The 16683-nt window shown below is 43.8% G+C and overlaps 1 protein-coding gene across 3 annotated transcripts in view; it reads left to right on the top strand.

Annotated features, from left to right (window-relative positions):
- Positions 1–16683, top strand: part of GXYLT2 (glucoside xylosyltransferase 2) — an 81650-nt gene that overhangs the window by 45933 nt on the left and 19034 nt on the right. For all 3 annotated transcript variants that reach the window (XM_007984999.3, XM_038003654.2, XM_038003653.2), the window contains 2 exons: positions 13971–14222; positions 16433–16556. In XM_007984999.3, coding sequence (XP_007983190.1) covers positions 13971–14222; positions 16433–16556 — 376 coding nt within the window. The remainder of the gene's footprint in view (positions 1–13970; positions 14223–16432; positions 16557–16683) is intronic.

Below are 16683 nucleotides of genomic sequence, written 5' to 3'. Positions count from 1 at the left end.
TCAATTATATGACTGGCTGTGAATAAGTATGGCTGTGAATAAGATATCCAAATATCCTAATCTCATGGAGCTTATATCCAAGTCAGAAAAGAATGACAAAAAATAAGTAAATTTGTTAATTTCAGGCAGTAATAAGAATTACAGAAAAAATAAAAGAGTTTTAAGAGTGATGGATTGATTAAGTTGAGATCTGACTTTCTGGCCATACAAAGACCCCATGTACAACGCATAGGAACAGACTGGGATGATGTTCACTGTTAATGTTGGTTAATTCTGAAGAGAGAGGGGGTTGGTTATGGGGGTTTGGAGTGGTGGTGTGATGAGGACAGGGACAGGTAAAGAGCAACTTGAACTTACTCTGTTGATTGCTGAATTGTTTGTATGTTTTTACAACACACAAGCATGAATTTGTGTATTGTGGAATTCAGACAACTTCTGTTTTTTTTGTTTTTGTTTTTGTTTTTGTTTTCTGAGACAGGGTCTCACTTTGTCACCCAGGCTAGAGTGCAGTGGTGCAATCATGGCTCATTGCAGCCTCCACCTCCTGGGCTCAAGGGACCCTCCTGTCTCAGCCTCTCGAGTAGCTGGAATTACCCACACAAACTACCACGCCTGGCTGATGTTTAAATTTTTTGTAGAGATGGGATCTTTATGTTGCCCAGGCTGTTCTTGAACTCCTGGCCTCAAGCGATACTCCCACCTTGGTCTCCCAAAGTGCTAGGATTACAGGCATGAGCCACCGCACTGGCCCAATTTTTAAAAATAGCAAACCAATCAGAAAGAGAAAAAACAAAAAGCATCAGAGCTTTACGTAATGTATGCAAGCTATCTGTTCACATTTGCAAAGACAGTCACATGCACGAGAAGTACAGAGCCATGAAGGTATAGGCCTTTTTCTGATCATGTGTTCTGGGTCTGCATGTATTTACAATTAAGACAAAAAATAAACATGGCAATGATACTAGAGAAAAGGGTTATTGTATTGTCCTGTTTATTCATCTCCCTGCTACATGTGTGTCTCTTTTCTCCTGTGTACCACTCCTGCATTTTTGGTTTTTGAATGCTATTCTCATCAGATAGCTTCTGGCCCAGAATCTTCCTGGAGTCCCTGTTGCAGAGTCAAGTCCAGGCCTCTGGGCCTGGTGTTCAGGGCCCTTTGCATTCTGAGTTTATGTGCTAACTTTCAGCACTATTCCAAGTCATGAATTTCCCATTCCAGCTGCTCTGGTGTGTGTCACTCTTTCCCAGGTGCTGTGCAGGTTACCCTCTGCCATACGGAGACAATACCCTGGCCATTTGACTCCCCTACCTCCAGCCTCACTTATTAAAATCACACCTAGGTCTTCAAAACTTAGCCCAACATTCTAAGCTAATAATCTAACCTAAGCTCAGAATTCTCTTTGCCTTTAACAAATTATTTCTCACAGACAGACACACACACACACAGGCACAGTCCTGAGATCGGTGTCAATGTGGACTCATGTTTTTTTTTAAATAAATATATAGGTACAGATAAGTAGAGAAGTAATTATGGATACTCAACACCTGTGAAAAAAGGATAAGATAAAAATAATAAAAAGAAGTAATTATGGATATGTATGTATACATGGGTTTGTATACATACATGTATTTCCTAGCTCTGTCCACTGTTAGGAGGCTAGAAGCAGTGACACCTGAGTGAACACACCTAGCCCGTAGATACTGGTTTCTGAATTCCATCCTCCAGAGGAACCGGGGCTCCAGAGAGAACTGTTCATTCCTGACTGAAGGCAGGGAAAATGCAAGATGCCCCTGGAGTTGACCTTATGGTGGGAGAAAGTAAGGATGTGCTAAAAAATATTTTTTAATAATAAAAATAATTTTTAAAAGGAGGGAGTTCATATTGGAAGGGGACAGGAACCAATCTGAGAGAGCTCCAAATGACTTGAGCTGGAACGACTTGAGCCACGAAATAAATGATAGTATTTAATTATAACACTTAATTTTTCGTAAGTCCATACTAATCTAAATAAATAAATTTAAAAAATAAATACGTAACTGAATAAATAAATAAATTGAGAAAAATCGCACCTCTTCCTTATAGAAAATTCCAATTAATACATGTAAAAAGAATGAGGGAAATAGAAAATCACTGTTAGAACACCGTAGTAATAATTACTGCAGGTAAGATCTGTGAATGCTAAAATTAAGGAGTGAAAGTTTAACCAGAAACAGGATATTTGTATGATTTTAAAGTATCTCCTCCAAAATATTTAGTAAAGAAAACGGGGAAATCCTTAGTTTACTGTGGAGAATATTGGCGACTCCACCTTTGCCAAGCAATCAAGACTGACATCACTTGGCCCAGTCAACGTCGTGTGCACCCAGGTGTGTTTTGTCTCTGTTCTTCCCAATAAAGCATAACCTCAATCTAAACATAAGAAAACGTCAGACACCCAAATTGAGGGACTTTGTCCTAAATAACTGGCAGGTGCTCTTCAAAGCTGTCAAGGTTATGAAAAAACAAGGAAAGGCTGAGAAATTGTTACAAATTGGAGGAGACTAAGGATGTGACAAATAAATTCAATGTTTGGATCTTGGAACTGAAAGAGGAGATTTGTGGAAAAACTGGTGACATCTGAGTAAGTTCTTTAGTTTAGTTAATAGTATTTATACTAGGGTTAATTTCTTAGATTTGATTACTGTTCTGTTACGTGTAAGATGTTAACACAGGAGAAAGCTGGGTGAAGAATACATGGGAACTCTGAACTTTTTACACTTCTTCTGTAAATTTAAAATGATCTCGGCTAGGCGTGGTGGCTCAAGCCTGTAATCCTAGTACTTTGGGAGGCCGAGACGGGCGGATCACGAGGTCAGGAGATCGAGATCATCCTGGCTAACACGGTGAAACCCCGTCTCTACTAAAAAAAAAATACAAAAAAAACTAGCCGGGCGAGGTGACGGGCGCCTGTAGTTCCAGCTACTCGGGAGGCTGAGGCGGGAGAATGGCGTAAACCCGGGAGGCGGAGCTTGCAGTGAGCCGAGATCGCGCCACTGCACTCCAGCCTGGGCGACAGAGCGAGACTCTGTCTCTAAAATAAAATAAAATAAAATAAAATAAAATAAAATAAAATAAAAAATAAAATAAAATAAAATAAAATAAAAATAAAATAACTCACAATAAAAAATTTAAAAACACAGCCGGATGCGGTGGGTGAAAATCAGCACAGTCAAGCAACTTTGACAACACATTTTACCCAAAGATGTGTGTGTTTCTGTGTGTTTCAGGAATGATGGATGCTTCAAAAAGGAAAAGGGGGAAAAAGGAGGACAGGGACCTGATATAATTACAGAAATTAAGTATTATGTTGGAATAGCTTCTCAAAATGTATTTGGCTTAGGGAAGTGAAAATTTACAAAGATAAAAATAGGTGAATAAATACAATAGAGTACACATAAAGCAATCTTTATTTTAACTGAAAAAATGCAGTAATGGTATTTGTATTTCTCTTTTTCCTTTTTTTTTGAGACTCGGTCTCCCTCTGTTGCCCAGGCTGGAGTGCAGTGGCATGATCATGACTCACTCTAGGCTTGATCTCCTGGGCTCAAGTGATCCTCCCTCCTCAGCCTCCCAAGTGGCTGGGACCACAGGCACGTGTGACTACACCTGGCTCTTTTTTTTTCTTTCTTTCTTTCTTTCTTTCTTTCTTTTTTTTTTTTTTTGGAGACTGTCTGGCTCTATTGTCCAGGCTGGAGTGCAGTGACACAGTCTCAGCTCACTGCAGCCTCCAACTCCCAGGTTCAGGCAATTCTCCTGCCTCAGCCTCCTGAGAGCTGGCATTACAGGCGTGTGCCACCACACCCAGCTAATTTTTGTATTTTTAGTGGAGATGGGGTTTCACCATCTTGGCCAGGCTGGTCTTTAACTCCTGACCTCTAGAGGTCCGCCTGCCTCAGCCTCCAAAACTGCTGGGAGTACAGGCATGAGCCACCACACCTAGCCCCAGCTCTTTGTTTTTTATGTATGTAGGTTTTTTATGTATATCTTTTCTTGGCAAAAAAAAAAGAGTGTTTCTCTTTTTCTTCTGAAACTGTTCTTTGCTCTTCTCTGTTTCCACCTCCTGCTTTAATCCTCTTTAATATTTCTTCTCTCTCCTGATTATCACCAGGATCATTTTCCAAACGTTCCCTCTCTGAAATTCATTTCTGCTTGAATCTAAATGGCACCTTTGTCTTTGCTTCTGTGCTTTTCCTCCCCTAGCTCCCTTTCTGCCCTTTAGTTTGTAAGGCATTTTTGAAATGCATGAGAGGTAACGAAGTGGAATGATGTGTGAAGCAGCCTAGCTGTCTTGTCAAGAGAGGCCTAGAGGGTGATGTCCCACGCCATGCAGGCAACAGCAGGATATTCCTTCATGAACTTGAGTCTTCTGCACTTCATTTGTTCACAGATCTTCTCATCACTCAGAACCTGTCCTCGGCTACAATCAGCCTCAAAGCATATTTAAAATTACAGTGGTTATGAGCGAGCGCAACAGTTGAATTCCTTAGCTCGTGTAAATATTTATTGGATGCCTAGTGTATATTATGTCAGGCATGGGCCAGGCACACAGATTTTAAATGTTACCTAGATATGGAAGGTCCCAGCCCTCAAGGGGCTTCTATTCTAGTTGGAGGAGGCAAGCAACAAATGAGAAAATAGTTTAACCAAAGGCCGCTGACTGTGAGACATGACGGCAGGAAGGAAGTCAGGTGGTATGATGAAGAGAAAATGGAAGGAAGGAAGGGGGAGCCCTCTGGGAAAGTCTTTCTAAGAAGGAATGAGTCAGACCTGATTGTTCAAGAAGAACAAATGAAACGCTCTGCCTGGCATTTGGGAAGCGTTTGGTGACACTTCACCAGCAGGTCTGGGAAGCTGCTTATCATGAACAGCAGGAGCTCCATGGGGCTTTACCTGCAGACTCGGGGAAAGAGGGCAGAATGCGCAGTGACTGCTAATTCACCTACATCAGCAGATGTGATTTGGGAAGCATTAATTTTCACATTAATCACATTTTTAGTACTTTAGGCAAGGATCAAAAACAGGAGTTCACAAACCTAGAAACTGACTAAAGCATCAGGGGCAGTACATGTATTTCATAATCAATAAAGATGCCGTTTCTTTTGGCTGGGCATGGTGGCTCACACCTGTAATGCCAGCACTTTTGGAGGCCAAGGTGGGAGGATTGCTTGAGCTCAGGAGTTAGAGATCAATCTGGGCCATGAGCCATGATTGTGACAGTGCACTCCAGCCTGGATGACAGAGCAAGACCCTGTCTGGAAAAAAAAAAAAAAAAAAGATGTCATTTTTAAGTGCATTTGAGGGCTTTATCATCTTCATGAACTTAGGAAATGAAGTGAGAGAGAAGACATCCCAGTCGTAGAGCAGACTAAGTCATTCCAGAAGGCATGTCTTAGTTCAGGTTGCAAGAACACAAGACCATCAGTTGGGTAGCTTATAAACAACAGAAATTTACTTCTCAGTTGCAGAGGCTGGAAAGTCTAAGATCAAGGCACCAAAAGATTGATTCAGCATCTGTCTGGTGAGGGCCTGCTTCCTGATTCATAGATGGTGCCTTCTCACTGTGTCCTCATGTGGTGGAAGGGGTGAGAGAGCTCTCTGAGGCCTCTTTTATAAGGACGTTGATCCTATTTGTGAGGGCTCCTCTTAATACCATCACCTTGTGGGTTAGGATTTCAACACATGAACTTGGGGGAAACATAAACACTTAGTCCATGATAAGATGATTCCTTTGTTAAATTAGAAATGTATAGCTTTAATTTTGTCTTTGTTTGTTTGAGAGACAGGTCTCCATCTGTTGCCCAGGCCTCTGTGCAGTGGTGTGATCATAGCTCCCTGCAGCCTCAAACTCCGGGCCTCAACCGATCCTCCCACTTCAGCCTCCCAGGGAGCTAGGACTACTGGTGCACACTACCACACCCAGCTACTTTGTTATTATTATTGTTACTATTGTTATTATTATTATTATTGCAGAGATGAGGCCTTGCTACATTGCCCGGGCTCTTTTCAAACTCCTGGCCTCAAGCAATCCTCCCACCTCCAGCTCCCAAAGTGCCCGGCAAGCTACCACACCTGGCCTATTGTTTCAGTTTTGTGTTTTCTTTCTGACAGAGGGGACTTAAATGTTTGTTTCTATCTAAGCAAAGACTTAAGAGTCTCTCAGATAGAGGAGACCCTAGCTGTAGTCGGGGAGAGAATTAGGAGCTCATTGGCTTCCTATTAGGATTATTTAGCTTCCTACCCTCTGCTGACTTTGACAGTAGTAGAGCGATAATGAAAAGTGTAAGGCCCTGGAGCCAAGAAAACAAAAAACAAAAAACAAACTGGATTGTGCTATGTGGTGGAGGAACACTGGTGACAGCAGACTAAGTTGGAGAGGTAGACAGAGCACGTGTATCCTGTGGAGCCCTTCACAGACTATGGTACAGGTGTGACTATTTGAAATACAGTGAAGGCCAGGGGCAGTGGCTCACACCTGTAATCCCAGCCTTTTGGGAGGCGGAGATGGGTGGATCACTTGAGGTCAGGAGTTCTAGACCAGCCTGGCCAACGTGGTGAAACCCCACCTCTACTAAAAATGCAAAAAAATAGCCAAGCATAGTGGCGGGCAACTGTGTTCCCAACTACGGGAAGCTGAGGCAGGAGAATCACTTGAACCTGGGAGGTGGAGGTTGTAGTGAGCCAAGGTCATGCCATTACACTCCAGCCTGGGCGACAGGAACAAAACTCTGTCTTCAAAAAAAAAAGAAAGAAATGCAGTGAAAGGCCTTGCAGGGGTTAGAGGGTGAAAGTAGGGTGATCTACTGTAGGTTTTTGCTTTTATTTCAAAGCCCTCTGGATGTTTCGTAATGTAAAGGATCATCCCATCAGGAAGGCGTAACCATCTCAAATGAGTGTATACCTCATAACAAAGCTTCCAGTTCCACGAAGAAAAACATTCCTAGACAAATAGAGAAAAAGATAAATCCACAGAGTTGGAGAGTCCAACATTCCGCTTTTAATAACTAACTATCATTAGTGTGAAAATGAATAATGATTCCCTAATTATACCTGTTGATACAAATGAATTTGCAGTAACTCCACATTTCTCCATCCCTTTTTCTCTGTGTCTGGACGTAAAGCTCCATGGAGCTCGTGAAAACCAGTGAGGATACAGAAGACCTTGACAACACTATCAACCAAGTGACCTAATTGACAGCTGTAGAATTTATAGACAACTCCACCCAGCAACTGCAGCGTAAACATTTTTTTATCAAATGTACAGGGAACATTCACCAAGATAGGCCACATCCTGGGCCATAAAACAAGTATCAGTCAATTCAAAAAGATGGCAATGCTGCTGTGTGCTCCGTGACTACAAGGGAGTTAACTTAGAAGTGGATAACAAAAAGATACCTGGAAAATTCCATATATTTGGAAATTAAACAGACACTTGTACAGAACTGATGGGTCAAAGGACAAGTCACAATGGAATTAAAAATCCCTTTGACTGCTCTGTGAGGAGTGGATTTGAGGGGGCAAGTGCAGACACAGGGAGCCTAGGGAACAGAATTTGCAGAATTCTAGGAGAACTGTCGTGGTGCCTTGGACTTTGGGTAAGGAAGCAGAGAAGGAGAGAAATGGACAGACTCAGACATTTTGGAGGTAGAGCCTATGTGACTTGCTGAAGATTGGATGCGGGCAGTATGGGTAGGCGAGGAAGCAAGGATGACCTTGAGGTGTTGGGGTCAAGTCATTGAACATATCTCCCTGTTGCTCTCAGGATTAAGTCCAAATTTGTCAATACAGTTCCTGATCGGGCCCCTGCCCACTTGGACAGCCCTATCTCTCACCCCTCCTCCCACTGTAAACTCCAGCCCCGCACAGCAACTGGCAGTCCTCCCTTTGCCATGCTCTCTCTTTTCACATGCTCGTCCATGTTTGCCCTGCTCTCCACTTATTTATCTCTTAGCTTAGATGTCACTTCTGCTGGGAAGCTTTCCTCACTTTTCCTCCAGCCTGGCGGAGGGGCTCTGCTCTGCTTCTGTGCTACCCTTCTCATCATCACTTCGCTTTGCCGCTTTTCTGTCTCCCCCATTAAAGCTCCTGTGAACAGGGAATTTCTTTCCTTCCTGCCTGCCTACCTGCCTTCTTTTTTTTTTTCTTTTCTTTCTCTCTCTCTCTCTCTCTCTCCCCCCCCCCTCCCTCCCTCCTTCCCTTCCCTCCCTCCCTCCCTCCTTCCCTCCCTCTCTCCCTCCCTCCCTCCCTCCCTCCCTCCCTCCTTCCTTCCTTCCTTCCTTCCTTCCTTCCTTCCTTCCTTCCTTCCTTCCTTCCTTCCTTCCTTCCTTCCTTCCTTCCTTCCTTCCTTCCTTCCTTCCTTCCTTTGATGGAGTCTCGCTCCGTCGCCAGGCTGGAGTGCCGTGGTGAGATCTCAGCGCACTGCAACCTCCACCTCCCAGGTTCCAGCGATTCTCCTGCCTCAGCCTCCAGAGTAGCTGGGATCACAGGCGCGTGCTACCATGCCCAGCCAACTTTTTTTGTATTTTTAGTAGAGACGGGGTCTCACCATGTTGGCTAGGATGGTCTTGATGTCTTGACCTCATGATCCGCCCATCTCAACCTCCCAAAGTGCTAGGACTACAGGCGTGAGCCACCGTGCCCCGCCTCATTCTTTCATTACTACTACTAACATAGCCAGTTGCTGGTTACCTGGGCTGTCAGTCAGGAAACGTAGCCCTCATGAGGGTGGGATGAAAATAAGATCACATGGCATTTATTGAGTCCTTGCTGTGTGTGTGCCAGGGGCTTCACACACATGACCTCATTTAATAATCCTGGCAGCATTATGAAATGGGTTATCAATCCCATTTATAGGAAGAGGAAACAGACTTAGAAGGCTTAAGCAGGCCAGGCATGGTGGCTCATGCCTGTAATCCCAGCACTTTGGGAGGCCAAGGCAGGAGGATAACTTGAGCCCAGGAGTTCAAGACCAGCCTGGCAACAAACCAAGAGCCTGTCTCTACAAAAAACAAAAAAATTAGCAGCTGGGCGCAGTGGCTTACACCTGTAATCCCAGGACTTTGGGAGGCCGAGGTGAGCGGATCACTTGAGGTCAGGAGTTCGAGACCAGCCTGGCCAACATGGTGAATCCCTGTCTCTAATAAAAATACAAAAATTAGCCAGGTATGGTGGCAAACGCCTGTAGTCCCTGCTATTCCCGAGGCTGAGGCAGGAGAATTGCTTGAACCCAGGAGGCAGAGGTTGCAGTGAGCTGAGATCACACCACTGCACTCCAGCCTGGGCGACAGTGCGAGACTCCATCTCAAAAAAGAAAAGAAAAGAAAAGAAAAAATTAGCTGGGCATGGTAACTCATGCCTGTGGTCCCAGCTACACAGGAGACTGATATGAGAGGATCACTTGAGCCCAAGAGGTCAAAGCTCAGTGAGCTATGATTGCACCACTGCACTCCAGCCTGGGTGACAGAGTGAAACCCTGTCTTAAAAAAAAAAAAAAAAAGGGCCAAAAGAGCTTGCTCAAGATCACACAGTTAATGGTGGAAATGGAATTTGAACATAGGTAGTCAGATTTCAAACCTAAAACTTTTAACCACCAAGTCATACTGTCAAATTCAGACTAGAATTACAACAAATCGAGAATGAATTTGAAGGTGCACTGGTGAGCCCCTGATCATCTTGCTCCTGTGGCCAGGCTTTGGCTCACACTTGGTGCAGATGGCTGAGCAGGGTTCACTGGAGGTGGGCGCCCAGGTTAGGGTGGTGCATGGAGCAGGAGCAGGAAGATCCATTACATTATAGCCGGCACATCGGGTACAGAGTGCTATTGTGTGCTGCCTTTTAACCCCGCCCCTTACTCTAAAAAAACAAAGGCCTCATTGCTAGTGCTGGCTAGTTTCCATAAAGGAATTTAGAATGGCTAATTTTCTATCCTTTCAGTAAATATTCCACATCCCATTATAACATGGCCAACAATGATCCTCTTCAAATTAATACCAGCAGTACTTGCTGCGGAATTAGCCTCCAGAGATGCAGTGTTACCAAAAAGTGATTTTTTTTTTTTTTTTGGTCTTTTGTTTTTTCAGATAAAGAGTAAAAAGTCCTTATGTACTTACTTTCAGTCAAGGTACTGAATGGATCATATTAGGAAGGTTCAAACACTTCATTGCACTGCTCGACTCTGACTACATAAAAGGCGTTTTGTGGTTGACACATGTTTTGAAGTGCTGTGAGCATTGATGTGAATGGTAACTAATTATACTTGACATTTTAAAAGCGAAGACACAGAGACTTCTTACAAAACCACTGTTTATTGAGTACTTACTGTGTGCCAGCCACTGTACTGAGTACCTCGTGGGTTGCATTTCAAACCAAATTGTTGCATCCTTGTAACAACCTGGGTGGGTGGTAAACTGAGGAACTTGTCTGAAGTCATGGGGGTAGTACCTCAGGCTGCCAAGACTTGAACTCAGGAATACCAGACTCACGATTCTTAAGTGCCATTTTCTCACATTTCTCTGAGATGTACAATTGGGGCTACTTTTGTGTGTTCCTTTGAAATATGATCTATATACCAAAATGAGCATGCTGAAACTTTAAATGCTTAGTTTAAGAAGCAGTCAATATACAAAATTCTTCCTAATTTTGAACTTAGAATCTTCAAATTCTGTTTTTTTGTTTTGTTTTGTTTTTGTTGTTGTTTTCTTTTGTTTTTTGTTTTTGAGACAGAGTCTCACTTTGTCTCCCAGCTGCACTTTGTCTCAGCTCACTGTAACCTCTGCCTCCCGGGTTCAAGGGATTCTCCTGCCTCAGCCTTCTGAGTAGCTGGAATTGCAGGCACGTGCCACCATGCCCGCCTTTTTCTTTTTCTTTTCTTTTTTTTTTTTTTTTTGAGACAGAGTCTCACTCTGTCACCCAGGCTGGAGTGCAGTGCCATCTTTTCGGCTCACTGCAACCTTCACCTCCCGGGCTCAAGCAATTCTTGTACCTCAGCCTCTCGAGTAGCTGGAATTACAGGCACACACCACCACACCCAGCTAATTTTTGTATTTTTAGTAGAGACGGGGTTTCAGCATATTGGCCAGGCTGGTCTCCAACTCCTGACCTAAAGTGACCTGCCTGCCTCAGCCTCCCAGGCACCGTGCTTGGCTTAGAATCTTCAAATTCTTAAAATGGATGTTAAGATAATCTTCATTTATGAAATGATAGATGATCAGTATTTTAATTTCATTTTTTTGGTTTGTAACATCCATTCCTCTAGTACATGAAGAACAAAAGATAAATCCTGTGGCAAATTATGTGGACTTCAGAATTACTCAAGTCTGAAATTCCTCTGATACTTGTATCATGTAGCACCCATGTTCATCAATTTTAAATATTGAGAATCCCAGTGGCATGTTATACTAGTCTGCTTGGGCTGCCATGACAAAATACAAGACTGGGTGGCTGAAACAACAGAAATTTATTTTTTCACGGTTCTGGAGGCTGGAAGTCTGAGATGAGGGTGTCAGCATGGTCAGGTTGTGGTGATGGAGCCTCTTCCTGGCTTGCAAATGGCCACCTTCTCACTCCGTCCTCACATGGCAGAGGGAGAGAGGGAGAGCACTCTCTGGTGTCTCTTCTTACAAGGGCACTGATTCCATCCTGAGGGCCCTACCCTTCTGACCTCAGCTAAACCCAATTATCTCCTAAAGGCCCCTATCCAAAAGCCATCACATTGTGGGTTAGGACTTCAACATATAAATGTTGGGGACACAGACATTCAGTCCATAAGTGTTACGGTGTTAGGATGATGTTAGGCCAAGGATCCAAGAAGATTCAAATCCTTCCTTGGTTAAGCTACCCCAAAGTTTGGGGAACAATGGCAAAACAAAGCAAATAATGCTACTACTGACTACAGCTTTGAAGTCTCAAATCCCTGAGCAAAGCTCTGGAAAGCTAAGCAGTTCGTACAGGAGAACTCATTTACCTAAGGTGGCTTGAATAATCCACAGCAGAGGTCAGCAAACCGCAGCCTGTGAGCCAGGAGTGGCTTTTACATTTCAAATGGTTGAAAAATCAAAAGAAGGATATTTAGTGATGTCTGAAAATTACATGAAATTCAAACGTCCATGTCCTGAAATAAAGTTTTATTAGGACACAGCTACTCTCATTACTATTATTACTATTTTGAGACAGAGCCCCTCCCTGTTATACAGGCTGGAGTGCAGTGGTGTGATCTTGGCTCACTGCAACCTCTGCCTCCCAGGTTCAAGCAATCCTCCCACCTTAGCTTCCTGAGCAGCTGAGACTACAGACACATGCCACCATGCCTAGCAAGTTTTTTCTATTTTTTGATAAAGATGGGGTTTCACCATTTGCCCAGGCTGGTCTTGAACTCCTAGGCTCAATCTATCTGCCCGCCTCGCCCTCCCAAAGTGCTGGGATTGAAATTAGAATCTTCAAATTCTGTTGTTTTGAAGAAACTGTGCCCGGCCCACTCTCATTGTTTATCTGTTATCAATGGCTGCTTTCATGCTACAACAGCAGATTTGAGGAGTTGCAACAGAGCCTGAAATATTTACTCTCTGGCCCTTTAGAGGAAAAAGGTTGCCGCATGCTGATATACAAACAAAGCTAGCCAATGACTTGCATTCCCTAATCCCAAAACCAAATGTTAGCTAAAAATATCATTTTAGGCGGGTCACAGTGACTCACACCTGTGATGCCAGCACTTTGGGAGGCCAAAGTGGGAGGATCACTTGAGTCCAGGAGTTTAAGACCAGCCTGGACAACACAACAACACCTCGTGTCTACAAATAATTTAAAAAGCCAGGTGTGGTGGTGCATAGCTGTGGGCCCAGCTACTCAGGAGGCTGAGGTGGGAGGATCGCTTGAGCCCAGGAGATTGAGAGCGCAGTGAGCCAAGAGCATACCACTGCACTGCAACCTGGACAACAGAGCAAGACCCTCATCTGCAAACTATATACTTAAAAAAAATTTTTTTTTGAAATGGAGTCTCGCTCTGTCACCAGGCTGGAGTGCAGTGGTAGCGATCTCGGTTCACTGTAACCTCTGCCCCCCGCCCCAGGTTCAAGCGATTCTCCTGCCTCAGCCTCCTGAGTAGGTGGGACTACAGGCGCACACCACCACGTGCAACTAATTTTTGTATTTTTAGTAGAGACGAGGTTTCACCACATTGACCAGGATGGTCTCGATCACTTGACCTCGTGATCCACCTGCCTCAGCCTCCCAGAGTGCTGGAATTACAGGCATGAGCCACACTGCTCCCGGCCTGTGTGTGTGTGTGTGTGTGTGTGTATGTATTTAATTATATATATTTATATATATTTTAAAAGATGCAGGGCCCCCTATTAACACTGGAAGAAATGGATCCAGAGACAGAGAATATTTACCCGCAAAGCTTGGTATGAGCTGGTTTAGAGATTGTCCACTTCAGGTTGCAGTGAGCCGAGATCAGGCCACTGTACTCCAGCCTGGGCGACAGAGTGAGACTCCATCTCAAAAATAAATAAATAAATAAAAAGAGATTATCCACTTCAAGTTTTCTAATGCCACACTGGATGTTCCAAGGAAAACCTGAGAGAGAAAAACAAGTGGCCTTATTGGAAGATGGAAGAAGTGAGAGCCACAGTGATTTGCTGATGTTTTTATTTTTTTGTAAGTTCAATCCTTATGAAATATAGTCCAGGGTCCCAGAGTTGGGCTAATCTAGACCAAGATTTATCTTAAATCTCTACCTCTTGATCGACACTCATTCCTCAAGTCAAAGGCGAAGGCAGGAATGGAAGCTAAGAGTGGTACCTTTCCAGAATTTAATATGAATCAGCAAACGTCGGTAGCATTATTTACCTGTCAGGCTACTTCCTTTGTTTCTGACCTGTTTTTGTTTTGTTTTCTTCCTTCCTCTCCCCTTTATGCCCACTCCTTACACACAAAGGTGATTTTAAAGGATGTGGACTCACTTCTCTACGTGGACACCGATGTTCTCTTTCTGAGACCTGTCGATGACATCTGGAAGCTTCTGAGGCTGTTTAATTCCACCCAGCTTGCAGCCATGGCCCCTGAGCACGAAATCCCCAAGATTGGCTGGTACAGCCGCTTTGCAAGGCATCCTTTCTATGGCTCTGCAGGAGTTAATTCAGGAGTCATGTTAATGAATTTAACTCGGATAAGAAGTACCCAGTTCAAGGTAAATGAGTGCTTTAAAATTCCTTGTTTAGAGACTGGGAGTTGGTCTTGTCAACAGTGGCATTCCCAGAGTGTCAATATGCTGATTTTGGAAATTAGGTGGCTTATAGGTGAGGATAAAAGGAACCAGAGAAAATTATTTAGAAAATTACAGAATATTTGTTTATTCAGGAAAAGCCCAGATGGCTTTGGAATTTAAAGCTTCACCAGAGTTACCATTCAGGAATACTATGTTGCATTTCTGAATTCCGTAATATTTGAACCCTTCATACCCAATGCTTCAAAGACTATGTAAAATTTCTTCAAATTACCCTAGGGATATATTTATATAAGTCCATGACGATATTTATATAAGGATGTACATGATCTCATCTTTTATCCTAGCAGAGAACTGGAAAGAACCTAAAAGAACATCAGTAGAGAACTAGTCCAAAAAAATTATCCTCCTGGCCAGGGGTGGTGGCTCACACTTGTAATCCCAGCACTTTGGAAGACCAAGGTGGGTGGATCACTTGAGGCCAAGAGTTTGAGAGACCAGCCTGACCAACATGGTAGAAACCTGTCTCTACTAAAAGACAGGTAGAAACCCTGTCTCTACTAAAAATACAAAAATTAGCCAGGAATGATGGCACACACTTGTAGTCCCAGCCGTTTAGGAGGCTAAGGCAGGAGAATCATGTGAACTGGGACAGCAGAGGTTGCAGTGAGCCAAGATCATGCCACTGTACTTCAGCCTGGCGACAGAGACTGTAATTATTTGTATGCTTTAGAAATTTCCAGAAGAATTAATGGGGCATGCTGGCACATGGTTGTAGCCCCAGCTACTTGGGAGGCTGAGATGGAAGGATCACTTGAATCCAGCAGGTCACGGTTGTGTTTAGCCACTGCAGTTCACCCTAAACAACAGAGTGAGACCCTGTCTTTAAAAAAAGAAAGAAAGGGCCGGGCGCGGTGGCTCAAGCCTGTAATCCCAGCATTTTGGGAGGCCGAGACGGGCGGATCACGAGGTCAGGAGATCGAGACCATCCTGGCGAACACGGTGAAACCCCGTCTCAACTAAAAAATACAAAAAACTAGCTGGGCGAGGTGGCGGGCACCTGTAGTCCCAGCTACTCGGGAGGCTGAGGCAGGAGAATGGCGTAAACCCGGGAGGCGGAGCTTGCAGTGAGCTGAGATCCGGCCACTGCACTCCAGCCTGGGCGACACAGCCAGACTCCATCTCAAAAAAAAAAAAAAGAAAGAAAGAAAAAGAAATATGCAGAAGAATACCTAACAGACCATTAATTGTTAATTGTGGATACTTCTGGGGAAAGTGGGAATGGGATAGGGAAGAAGAATATTTTTACTTTTTTATTTTATATTTTTATGTGCTGTTGGAATAGTTCAGTCTATGAATATGTTACTTTTATTTTAAAAGTAAATCATTGTTTAAGACAAAGAAAGGCATTTTTCCTTAAGATACCTGAACTCTGTTATCTGTATTTTGTTCCTTCACCTCACAGTGAGGAAATAAGCCTAAGAAAGATGTTCACCTAAGAAAGGTGAAGTAGAGTGGAGAATCCTGAAGTAGAGGCTGCTGTTCAGAAAGACTTTGCCTCTTTCTTAGGTATGGTGCCTCACGCCTATAATCCCAGCACTTTGGGAGGCAGGTGGATCACTTGAGGTCAGGAGTTTGAGAATAGCCTGGCCAACATGGGGAAACCCCGTCTCTACTAAAAATACAAAAAATTAGCTGGGCGTGATGGCGTGCACCTGTAGTCTCAGCTACTTGGGAGGCTGAGGCACGAGAATCACTTGAACCTGGGAGGTGGAGGTTGCAGTCAGCCGAGATCGTGCCACTGCACTCCAGCCTGGGCGACAGAGTGAGACTCTGTCTCAAAAAAAAAAAAAAAAAAAAAAAAAAAAAAGGAAGGAAGGAAGGAGGGAAGAGAAGGAAGGAAGGGGTTCCATTCCGGGCATGGTTTTCTGAGTAGAAACCATAGGTTCAACTATAAGTTCCTGGTCCATCTAGTATCTGTGTGTACAACTGACAAAAGCGATGCAATCAACAGCCCAAATTTTGCTTTGTTCTGTGCCCTGAGAATAGCAGGACCCCTCTTGTATTTGTTTCCGTCCACTGAAGGGAAGAAAACCAGTCCCTTTACATTGTTTCTCAGTGGACAAAATGTATTTGCTTTGCTTCAGCTGTTCTGATGGTTTTCTCTTTTCCAGAACAGCATGATTCCAACAGGCCTGGCTTGGGAGGACATGTTGTACCCTCTGTACCAGAAGTACAAGAATGCCATCACGTGGGGAGACCAGGATTTATTAAATATTATTTTTTATTTCAATCCAGGTAGGTTATCTTTGGAGAATGCTTTTTGTGTAGGAGTACACTCAGCACGCCCCATGGAGCACATTCCATGCCCGGGTTGCTATTGACTAGCCTTGAATTGTGCACAGAGGAGCCTGTGTTCCCCTTC

The sequence above is a fragment of the Chlorocebus sabaeus genome, chromosome 22, assembly GCF_047675955.1.
Source record: "Chlorocebus sabaeus isolate Y175 chromosome 22, mChlSab1.0.hap1, whole genome shotgun sequence".
NCBI classification, from domain to species: Eukaryota; Metazoa; Chordata; class Mammalia; order Primates; family Cercopithecidae; genus Chlorocebus; species Chlorocebus sabaeus.
Note: the sequence above shows the minus strand (reverse complement) of the source record. Positions and strands in the feature narration are given on the sequence as shown.